A 12104-nucleotide genomic window follows, 5' to 3' on the forward strand; every position below is an offset into this window, starting at 1 on the left:
CAAATGGAATTCACTAGATGACAATTTGTCCTCAGTAAAAGTATTTTATGTATTTCTACTTCCTTACACATACCAGGAGTCAAGACACTTTATCCCAAAATTTATTGGATTTGTTTCCATATGTTAATGTTGAAACAAACAGAAACATTTACTTCAGGCTGTGCAAAGTCAAGGTCTGTGTGGGACATCTGGAGACCAGACCCTCAAGTGCTGCTTCAACTGCAGGCACAAACTAAAAGAGCATCCTGTGCTAGCATCCAAGTGGGATAGAGCCAACCAACACTTCCCTACCTGCCACATATTCTTCCTTTGTATAGGTCTGCATATCATCACCATAATCTATTTATTTATATAGCTCCATCAGTGTACATGGCACTTGATATCTGTTTTTATGACAGCATGACAACACCACAAAAATACAATGGTTAGCCAGGGTGCAGAATTACCTTATGACACTTCTTTTCTGTAAAACAAAAATCAATGCTACTAGCACTTACAGCTAGTAAGACACGCCTGAAAAGCAAAAGCTTTCCTCCACAGAGTGGTGGTGAAGAGAGTAGGAAGCCAATTATTTGAATGATACAAGAATGAAGATCCACTGCCCTACATAGCCTCTCATCCTCTTTCATGACCAGCAAAAGCAGAATAAATTAAACATACAAGTGGCAGAACTCAGTTTTTCTTGGGAACAGAATCTGGGTGTTTCACCAGTATTTTCCCCGAACACTTTTATTTAATTTAGCACCAGTATTTTGTGTCTGTTCTTGAGTCCCATGGGCTCTCCTTACATGGGACTAGATGGCCATTAATTTAGGCATTTCCCCAGTTAATCTAGGTGAATTACTAGCCACTTTAACGGAGATAGCATTCAGAAACATAGCCATGTTAGTCTGGAATATCAGTATGCAAAGAGATCTTGTAGCACCGTTGAGACTAACTGAGCGAAATAAGTTGTAGCATTAGCTTTTGTAGACTTGGTCTACCTCCACAGATTTGCAGTCTACAAAAGCTAATATACTACATCTTTCACTCAGGTAGTTTCAGAAGTGCTACAAGATCCCTTTGCATATTGCTACTTTAACATATATGATAACAAAGCAAATGAACAATAGCTGCAGCTTTTTCTATCCTGGCTATTCCAACTGGTTTACAACAGTTCAGATGCATTTCCACTCCTTGTTAATCTTGGCATTAGAAAGTTGGACATGGGACTTTGAGTTTTTAAAATTTCACTACATTTAATGGATTGAAATTTTATTTCTTTTTTCAAGAACTTTCTCGCAGAGCCAACGAAAACTGAATACATTGTGCATGCTTCTTCTTCATATACAGCTTTGTTTTGAAATACTCACCTGGTCACTATAGGCAACTAGAACCTTTGCAAAGGTGAGTTACTGGGCTGCTTGAAGAGGAGTGAACAGCTGTCACATTCATTCAATAGCCCACTGTTTCTCTGTTCTAAACAGAGAAGAAGGCACCCCAGTCTAGAAACCAAATGAGTTGCCAGAGAATAGACAGAATGCTTGTCTCCTCCTTTGGCAGCATTCTGCTTTTCTGTGCTGCATATGGAGGAGGTTACTTTGTTTCTCAAGAAACAAAGGTGGATGCTGGGACAATAAGGCTGCAGTTTGTGCTGGAAAACAGGGAAAATCCTGGATTGAGGGAACTAAAAAAATGTCCTGGCTGGCTGGGCCAGTTGAAGCCTTAAATCCCAGATCCTCCTTCAATACAGATCTATGGGCAAGTTAAAATGCAGCAGTGGCAATGAAGCAGGAAACCGTGCAAGAAATTGCCATTGGTGGAAGTCTCAACCCATCCTGCAGGCTCCTGTTGCTAGTACACAAGTGTAGCAATGCTAGCTTATTCTTCCCTTCTTTTCCACCTTCCCCTGACAGGCCCATAAGGCAAGAAAGGAAAGGAGGCAAGCAGAGACTGCCTTGTTGTATAGTGAGTGTGTTGGTTGCTTGAACCTAAGGCTAGGCAGCATGGTGAAACTTCACTTCCAAACAGCCTCAAGAGAGTAAAGGCTGACACTTTATTCTCTCAGGGCTGCTCTCTTAACTCCAGTTAGGGGCATAAAAAGAAGGGAAAAAGTGAGCTTAACTTGGTACTGGTACTGAGGTTGAAACACAATGGTAGAAAAAGTGCAACGATTAATGTGTTGAAGTTGCATTATCAGAATGCAAATTAATAATAGGCATAATTATAGGAATTTACATAAGATGTAAAGGGCTAGAATATGGCAGCCTTACTGGAGAGTGATGAAGCATTCTGATTGTCCTAAAGTATTTCTATGTTGGACAGAAAAAGTGAGAAATTGAATGCATAGATATAGGCATATTGGGTGTGAGTGAGCTAAAGTGGACAGGAATGGGACATTTTAAATCAGATCACTACAGTGTTTTATTCTGGAAATGATAATCAAAGGATGGCCCTAATAGTGATGCCACTTGCAGCCAAAGCAGTTAAAGGATACAGTGTGAAGTCTGAATAACATCACTAAGGTCCAGAACAGACAGGCGAAAAGGGCTGTCTTCAGGCTGTGCTGGGGATGTGGCATTTAGACAACATATACCCCAAATTCAGCAGAAGCTACTCCAAAGGAAAAGAACTGGACCAAAAAGCAGCAGACAAAAACATGCTCCTTTTGCCAGCCCGGTTGAAAACCATGGCAGCAGCTCGGATCGGGGCTGGGCATTTGTGGTTGCCACAGCCTCAGTACAAACAGCACCAGTTTTTCGGCTTGTCTGCTCAAGGCTTAAGACTCAATGGAAAACCTATTAATATAACTGTAATCCAGGGTTATGCTCCCATCAGAGAGGCAGATGAGGAAGAAATAAAAATATTCTACATGGATATTCAAGAGGAAATTGATCACAAATGGAAATAGGACACGTTGTCAATAATAGGGAATTCAAATGGAGACGTAAGAAACAGAGCAGAAATAACTGTAAAAGAATTCAGCCTAGAATCAAGAAATGAAGCAGGAGAATGACTGACTGAACTTTGTGAGGCCCACACTTTGCCTTTGCAAATATATTCTTCAAGCAACCAAAGAGACAACTGTATATGTGGATGTCATCTGATGGCCAATATAAAAATCAAACAGGCTACATAATTGGAAGCAGAAAATGGGAAAGCTCTATTGTCTCTGCAAAACCAAGACCAGAAACAGATTGCGGTACAGACCGTAAACTGCTACTATCAAAAATGAGAGTAAAGTTAATGAAGTACGCTGAAATGATCACTGTGCCAAAACACAACTTGATGTTTATGGAATTTAAAGTTTGTGTAAAGAACAGATTTGAACTACTAAGCCTAATGGACAAGAAACCAGCAGTCTGGACTGAAACCAGGGACATTGTTAGAGGAAAATGCAAAAACACATTAGCACAGAAAGAAAGAAAGAAAGAAAGAAAGAAAGAAAGAAAGAAAGAAAGGAAGGAAGGAAGGAAGGAAGGCAGGCAGGCAGGCAGGCAGGCAGGCAGGCCTCATTGGATGACAGACAAAACTCTTTAATCAGTAAGGACGGACAAGATGCAATGGTAAAAGATGACAGAAACAAATGGTGCAAGGACAGGGTTATAGCTGAATGTTAAGAAGATAAAAGTAATAACCGTGGATGATTTACATAACTTTAAAGTAATTAATAATTTCCTCTACCTTGGCTGGAGACTGCAGTCAAGAAATCAAAAGATTAAGACTTGGAAAGGCAGCCTTGAAAGAGCTAGATAACATCCTCAAGTATAAAGGCATATCATTCAATACTGAAGTCATTATCAGCCAGCCTATAGCATTTCCAGTTTCTATGTATGGCTATGAAAGTATATGGCTAAGTTTGGCTATGACAGTGAAGAAAGCTGACAGGGGGGGGAAAAACAACTAATTTGAAATGTGGTGCTGGAGAAAAGTTCTATGGCTAACATGGACTGCCAAAAAGACTAATAAATGGGGCTTAAAGCAAATTAGGCCTGAGCTGTCCTTAGAAGCTGACACAATTAAACTGAGTTAGTCATACTTTGGACACATCAAGAAATGAATTGATAATGCTCAATAAGCTGAAAGGCTGCATTATAGATGGACTAATTCAGTCAAGGGAGTCTAAGTTTGCAAGACCTGAGCAGGACATTTGATGACAAGGTTTCGCTCAGTCATAGGGTCACCATAACTCAAAGGCGACTTGATGGCAATTAACAACAACAAGTTTCATCTCTATGTAAGATGAAATTCAAAGTTAGAAGCTATTTGCAGATATTAATGATGGCAGGGATTTATATAGTGTTTACTATCACCGAAATTCTCACTCTCTTGTGAAACTATTATGGGATACATTTAAGTTTCATAAAGAAGCAGCAACCTTAATCTCAAAAGTACTTCTCAAATTTTTAAATCTTGAGAAGAGAAAAGGATATCCCATGCTGAAAATAGATCTGGGCTTATCATGTTGTTGTTGTTATGAAATCACAATCCATTCCCTTACTATGTTCCAAATAAGAGTGTAGGAAGAATTGACACAGAGCACTTTTTGATTATATATCTGTGCATGGGGCTGTGTCTCTGGTCATCAGTGGGCTGCATAACTTTAGGACATGCAAGGATTGGAACTATTTTAAATCAAAGGATAGAAACAATCACTGAGGAAAAAGACTGCGCGGTGCACGTGTCTACTTACGTTTGGTACACCTCTGAGAACCAGGAGCTTTGCTCCAGCCGTGACAGCACTGCCCTCCACAGACATTCACCCTGCAGCAACAGTAAAGAAAGGATCAACAACCAGGTGCAACGTACTTTAATATACCCAGATGCAATTCAACAGCACACTCAACCGCTCCTTCACCACTGGGGATTGAGATTTCTAGGAAAAGAGTAGTTCCTCAACTCCAAACACAGGTGAGGTGGGAAAGTCTGAAAAGGAAGGAGAAAACTGTAACAGATTAAAGGGGGAAAGGTTTAGCAGACACCAGCTGTACTGAATGCTATGAGTTGGCAAGGGAAAGGGAGTTTAAAGCCTGAGGGAGGGAGACCAATTATAAATGTTCTAAATAAGAATAGATGCTCATTGTTCTTTTAGCATTCCAACTTCAAGCTCTTAACTGAAGAAAATAGGTCTTCCTTGGCTTGTTCTGCTTCCTAACAGGGAGTGGATTGAAGTTTCTTTATCTATGATTACCTCACTTTCATTACGTGTGACCTAAAGGAACATCCCTCTTGGCCACATAAGCATGAGACAGAGTGCAGGCATCCAAATGTCTCCACTGTTTACATTTTCTTCACCTTCCCAAAGATGAGGCCCTAAAGCTAAACCTCCCTATTCACAGCAGGAGAAAGACAGCTTGCTGGGGAAAGGGAAACAAAGGCCTAAAGAGGCAGTACTAAAACTATCAGGGGATCAGGACCAGCTATCACTGCATAAGATGAGAGACGCCACAGCATGAGACTTTTCAAGGTTTCCCTTTTGCTGTCAGGATGCATGGGCCATATTCAGAGAAGTTATTGTGGGCCACATTCCAACACCGAATAGAGCCAAAGGGTGGCATCAAAATGTTGGTATATTTGAGTTTAAATTCTTGTTGTTGTTAACTGCCTTTGAGTCAGACCCAACTCATGGTGAACCTGTGGATGAGATGTCTCCAAGATCCCCTATCCTCTATTGCTCTACTTGGGTCCTGCAAGTTTTAAACTATTACATTCTTAAAATCATGATGGACATTATTTCGATTTTTGGCATCAATCACCAACATTTCCTGGTCCGTTTCTTTGCAGGGTTCTAGTCACACAAGCCACTTTGCTCAGTGACTATTAAATCCTTAGAACTTATCCAGAGTAAACATTCTCCTCCCTTGGGCTTTTGCTCAAACAGATGTTCCCCCAATGACCTCCTTGAACTATACTTGCAACTTGATTGATCTTCTAGAATAGTGCATCTTAAACTATCTGCTACAGGAGATCGGTAACCTTTCTTGTCCAATATGGCAGGGATTGGTACTATATTTGTGCCAATTGGTTCCGAACTTTGATTTTTTTACCCCGGGAACTCTCCAGGGATTGTCACCTAGTGGCTCAGGGATAGCCTCTTTGAGTAGTACTATTCTAGAATGTCTCTCAGGCTCTCATTCACAAAGTGGAAGAGATTTAAAATACATTAACATGAATCTCAACCATGATAACATGAACACAAGGTCAAGGCATGAGAAGGTAAGGAGGCTAATAGGAGTTACTGTTAAATAGCTAATGGACTAGGATGCCTCCACTAGGAAAATGGCAAAAAGGACTGCAATAATTAAGGCCTTATTATGCACATGTGAAAACAATAATAAAAAGAGAATTAAGAATACACAGAAAGTTTTATCCATAATCAGTCTTAAGTTACCAAATAAGAAGTTCCAGGACAAATGATATGAATTTCAGAAAGGGTGTCAAGTGTTCCAATGAGTCTAGTATTGTGGAGTTAAAAGCTTTTTTTTTAACTGATTCATTTTAAGCAATGTCTCCAGTTAAGCAAGCAGATGGGTCTTTAAAGGTTTTTTTTTTAACACAAGGCCTTACATAACCTATTTGATGGTGCCATTTTAGAAGAGGCATTCTCACCTTCTCTCCCGCATAGAGCAAAGAACCTCTTCTAAAATGGGCCGGATGTGATCCATGCCACAATCAAAAAACAAAGGAAAGACTTTTATAGCTCTCATCAATGGACAAAAAGAGCCAGATTCAATCAATCAATACAGGATTGATAAATCAATTAAAATTTAACCATCTAATCCATGCATGTCTTATTTTACCATTTAAGCATTATTACCTCTGGGAGAAACACAGGCCTGTTACAGACTGCCAAAATAAAGCTGCTTCGGGTCTCTTTGGAAGTATGCTATTTAAATGATGCATGGGTCCTAAGAGTCCGGAGGTCACACCAAAGCCACACTCCATTCCTAAGCACTGGAGTGCAGCTTTGGTGCAGCTTCCGGATTCTTAGGATGCATGCATCATTTAAATAGCATACCTCCAAAGAGACCCGAAGCAGCTTTATTTTGGCAGTCTGTAACAGGCCACAGAATCATACTTTCTAGTGATAAGTTAAACTGTATTGACAACCATTTTAAGGGATCCATCATCTTTAGACTACTCAGAATAGGGTTGGATTATCAACAGTTCAGCTGGTGCAACTGCTCCAGGCCCCTCACAGTTCAGTTGTGTAGAGTTGCCAGAAAGAAAAGGTGTAGCTGGCATCATTTTCTTCCCTAGTCCTTTCCTGAATCTCCCAGTGTTTCTGATACCATCAATATTTTGTGTGTTAGTTGAGTAATTGACAACAGGGGATCAGACAGACTTAGATTGTGATTTTGGTGCTGCTGTCCATATTGCATTTATTAATGTATTTAAGTTGTATGCCACGACTCCTAGAATATCACATATGCTCCGAAAGAAACCCCTGCTTTTTGGAACTGCTCCAGGGGCAGCTACATTAACATGACCTTGACTGCAAACACTGAAAACATTTGGAAGCAAACATAGTTCACATTTTAAAAATGTATTTAATGTATGTCCTGCCTTTCTCCCAAATAGACTCAAGGTGGGATTCATATTTGTATACTGTTGCACACTATTTCTACACAAATTACCAGGCATTTTTAGTGGAAAGAGGAGGCAGGCAATTGCATCAAGCTGCACAAAATACTAACAACACACTCTTCTTAAGAGAAAAAAAGAAATGAACATGTCACCACTCCACCCATTATCAGACGTTTAAAATGACACTGGGCACTATTATTAACTCAAAATACCCTGACACAGTATCATCCCCTTCTTCATCTTTTTAGTTACTCTTAACCTTCAGACCTAACTGAATCTACCCTTTAAGAAAATCCTCCCCTCCACTATTTCAAAGGCTCAAATCAAGCTTTGGATCTCAGTATACAGCATATATAGGAAACTTTGGGCCTTCTGGATTTTTCAGCCAACAACACCCAACATGGTCAACAGTGATGGACTGTGGAAGCTGTAATCCAAAATATATGGAGGGCCTAAAATTCCTTCAGTCCTGTTTTGAGGTGCCCCATTACATCCAATGCACAGAATGACAAGCCAAAAAGGGGGTTAGTGAAGAGCAAACAGAGGGACGTACTACCCAGAGATAGGCATGAACTGTGGAACAGATCAAGATCTCACTAATCCACTAAAGTAGCTTGCCAGAAAACAATTACCATGAAGTTTGGGGCTGGATTAGATGATCCTTCTGGCCCCTTCCAACTTTTATGATTCTATGATTACAAGCTGAGTCTCCCTTCTCCAGAATTCAAAAATCCAGAATTGTCCACATGGGTGAATGAGAAAGTGACATCTTTGCTTTCTGATGATTCAATGTACACAAACTTTGTTTCATGCACAAAACTATTTAAAAGATTGTGTGCAGGCTATATTATAGAGTATATATGAAACAGAAATGAATTTCATGTTTAGACTTAGTTTCCATCTCCAAGGTATCTCACTGTGTATATGCAAATATTCCCAAATCCAAAAAACTCCAAAATCCAAAACACTTCTGGTCCCAAGCATTTCAAATAAGGGAGACTTAATCTGTGGCAGGGTTGGGTCTTTTGCTTCCCATTTCTAAGTTCTCGCCCATTGTCGTGTCTTTTTAGATTGTAAGACTAAGGGCAGGGAACCGTCTGATTAAAAAGATTGTATGTACAGCGCTGTGTAAATTTACAGCACTTTATAAATAAAGGTTAATAATAATAATAGCAAGCATCATTGGAGCATTGCAGGTAGGCTGTGGAATGGATTTTCCCATCATTTCTCCCTATCCTGTCTCAGATGTTCCCATTTCATCACAGTATGGGTGAGGAATATGTGGCCTTCCAGATGCTGATCAGTTCTAACTCTCATCTTTCTTAGCTACCATGAGCAATGCTGGAGAGTTATGGGAGCTGTAGTTCTACTCCTGGAAAACCACAGGTCTTCCTGTCCCCCCTTTCCTTTACAATCACTGATGCGCTCCACCCCAGAGCTTGGAAAAGTTTTTGGATTACAATCCTGTGACTCCCACCCACTATTATCACCAGCCATGCTACCTGGGGGATTCTGGGAACTGTAGTCCAAAAGGGAGTTTTCCAAGCTCTGTTCTCCCACCCATTTGAATGAGGCAGTATTATAGCAAGCGGCTCTAGCCTGATGTAAAGATATACATAGAGTTGGAAGAGAACGCAAGGGCCATGCAGTCCCAACCCCCTGCCATGCAGGAAATCTCAATCAAAGCATTCCTGACAGATGGCATATACAACCGAGCACCAAAGTTAGACTCTTCCATTCCCCATCACTATGGACAGAGGTGAGAACTGGACAGTGACAAAAGCAGATCAAAAAGAAAATCAACTCATTTGAGAGGGGCAGGAGACGAGGCTCCTGATACCATGGACAGCTGAAAAGACCAAGGAATGGGGCCTTGAACAGATTGTTGAAGGGGTGTCACATGGAGGAAGGAGCAGGTTTGTTTTCTGATGCTCTAGAGCCCAGGACCTGGAGCAAGGGATTCAAACTACAGGAGCTTTCCTTTGATCGTGTTAGGAGCCCTGCTCACTCTGTGGTTCCTGAGGTGGGCGTGCAAGGAAGCGATGCATTCTGGGACACTGAGGCTGCCTTGCATTCAGGGTGACCAGATGTCCTCCTCACAAAAGAGGACCAGGCGCCGTAAAATGTTGGACAATCAAGAAAAATGGAGGACATGACCAAATAAAAGCTAAAAGCACTCATAAAAATATACATTCCTGCTTCTTCGTCCTGCTCAAGACCTTTTGGAATTCCTCCTGGACAGAAGGGTGAAATGTAGGACATGTCTGGGAAAAGGAGGACAGCTGGTCAGCCTGCCTCCAAGTTTATGACTCTATGAGAGGAAGGCCACCCAACAGGGGGCTAGTCATGGGGCCGCCCTCGCACTGCAGAAATGATCCAGGTCGGCACCACTTTCACTGCTGCCTCTCAAGGCCATGGACGGCTGGGGGGTGCAAAACTATAATTCCCAGAATTCCACAGCACTGAGCCACTGCGGTTCAAGTGATGTCAACCCGGGTGATTTCTGCAGGGAGGTCAGGGGCAATGGAGGACGGGGGGGGGGGGGGTCTTAGGGAGGCCCCAGCCACAGGGTCCCCAGGAGCCGGGAATTGGGGGGGGGGGCAGTTAAGGACAGCCTCTGGCCGCCCAGTGGCTGACGGGATCCTAGCCTCGGAAGGCATAGTGCAGGGCAGGGCACCGAGGGAGGGAGGGAGGGAGGCCGTGGGGGCAGCGAGGGCTGTCCGGGATGAAGCAGAGCAGAAGGGGCGCGGGGCCTTTCTTACCCCTGGAGCTGCTGGAGGTGAGGGGGCTGGGGGCGGGCGGTGCTGCTGTTCCCGGGGCGCTGAGGGGGCTTGGCTCGCCCCGCCGCCTTGGCCCCTTTGGAGGCAGAGGAGGAGGCGAGGCTGCGCTGGGGCTGGAGGCTGCTGGGGCCCAAGCGGAGCTGGAGGCTGCTGCTGCTGCTGGCTTGGCTGGTCCGCCGGGTCCTCTCCAGGGCCAGGGAGCTCCGTCGGGGGCCCAGGAGCCCCACCTTGACCGTCCTGGGGCTCGGCTGGGGCTGGGGCTGGGGCCAGGCGGCTCGCTCCGGGCGCAGGACGTAGGTGACCCTCCGGAGGGTGCCCTTCTCCGAAGCCTCCCCCGAGGGCAAGAGGAGAGCCCCGGCGCCCCAGAGGAGAGCCCACCTGAGCAGGGCAGCCATGGCTTCCCCGAAAGGAAACAAAAGGGAGCCCGCTGGGAAAGAGAGGGTCCTGGCTCAGCAAGGAAGGGAGCCCTTTCCCCCCGAGACCTCAGCCCCCTTCCTCCCTCCCTTCCTCCCTTCCTTCCTCCCTTCTTTCCTTTCTCCTCCAAAAGGAGACAAAGTAGGGAAAAGTCCCTTCCTTCCTTCCTTCCTTCCTTCCTTCCTTCCTTCCTCCCCGTGAGGCCACCAGCTCAAGAAGAGCGCCGTGGGGCTGGAGGGGGAAGCATGGTCCCAAGGCCAGGCAGAGGGTCTTTCCCCAGGCAGAGATGGGGCTCCTCTTGCTCTCTTCTTCAAAGTGGCAACAAAGAAGAAGAAGAGGAGGAGGAAAAGAAGGAAGAAGGCTCTCTCTCTCTCTCTCTCTCTCTCTCAGGCAAGGAAGAAGAAGGAGAGCCTTTTTCTTGGGAGACTCTAAAGTTGAGGGAAGAAGAAGGGGGGACTTTTTAAAAACTTCGGAGGGGTGTGTGTTTGCCTTGGAGAGTGTCAGCTCCGCCCAGCCAATCCCAAGCAGGGGTGACGTCAGGGAGACGTTCCTAATTGGGAGCACGGTCAAAGGGGGGCGGGACTTGGGAGTCCCACTCCAAGGTTCAAATGTAGAACTAGTTGCACACCTCCGAGAGAGAGAGAGAGAGAGAGAGAGAGGGGAGGCTGCATCCACACGGAAGAGATAATCCGGTTTGGCACTGCTTTAACTCTTTGTCTGGCTCTTTGCTATGGAATTCTGGGAGTTGGAGTTTGTTGTGCGGCCCAGAAACTCCAACTCCCAGAATTCCATAGCAAAGAGCCAGAAAACATTGATAGGAACAGGGAGTGCAGTCAGGAAATCAGAAGATTAAGAATGGAGAGGGCAGCTATGAAAGAACTAGAAAAGATCCTAAAATGCAAAGACATACAACTCAGCACAAAAGTCAGAATCATACCAGCCACTGTATCCCCCATTACCATGAACGGATGTGAGAGCTGGACAGCTAAGAAAGAAGATAGGAAGAAAACTCATTCATTGGAGATGTGGTGCTGGAGGAGAGTGCTGAGGATCCCATGGACAGCCCAAAGGACAAACAAATGGGTCCTAGAGCAGATCACGCCAGAAGTCTCTCTGGAAGCCAAGATGACAAAAGTGAGGCTGTCGTATTTTGGTCATATCATGAGGAAGCACTGGGGGAAAACAATAATGCTAGGGAAGCTGGAGGGAAGCAGAAAGAGAGGAAGGCCCCATGCTAGATGGATGGACTCCAGTAAGGAGGCCATGGGTCTGAATTTGCAGGAACTGAGCAGAGCAGTGGAGAGGCCTCGGCCACAGGGCTGTGACTGGAGGGCAGTTAACAAC

The 12104-nt window shown here is 44.1% G+C and overlaps 1 protein-coding gene across 4 annotated transcripts in view; it reads right to left on the minus strand.

Moving 5' to 3' along the window:
- Positions 1-10791, minus strand: part of LTBP1 (latent transforming growth factor beta binding protein 1) — a 262829-nt gene extending 252038 nt beyond the window's left edge. For 2 of the 4 annotated variants that reach the window (XM_089529704.1, XM_089529702.1), the window contains exons 1-2: positions 10329-10791; positions 4673-4743 (exon numbers count right to left, since the gene is read on the minus strand). In XM_089529704.1, coding sequence (XP_089385830.1) covers positions 4673-4743; positions 10329-10741 — 484 coding nt within the window. In that variant the 5' untranslated portion in view covers positions 10742-10791. Of the gene's footprint in view, positions 1-4672; positions 4744-10328 lie in introns of those variants that run through there. The other 2 variants (XM_089529706.1, XM_089529705.1) reach the window with 1 other exon arrangement.
- Between the last annotated feature and the right edge of the window lie 1313 nt (positions 10792-12104).

The sequence above is a fragment of the Sceloporus occidentalis genome, unplaced genomic scaffold (genome assembly GCF_023333645.1).
Source record: "Sceloporus occidentalis isolate IW3139 unplaced genomic scaffold, rSceOcc1.0.p SCAF_6, whole genome shotgun sequence".
Classification (NCBI taxonomy): Eukaryota; Metazoa; Chordata; class Lepidosauria; order Squamata; family Phrynosomatidae; genus Sceloporus; species Sceloporus occidentalis.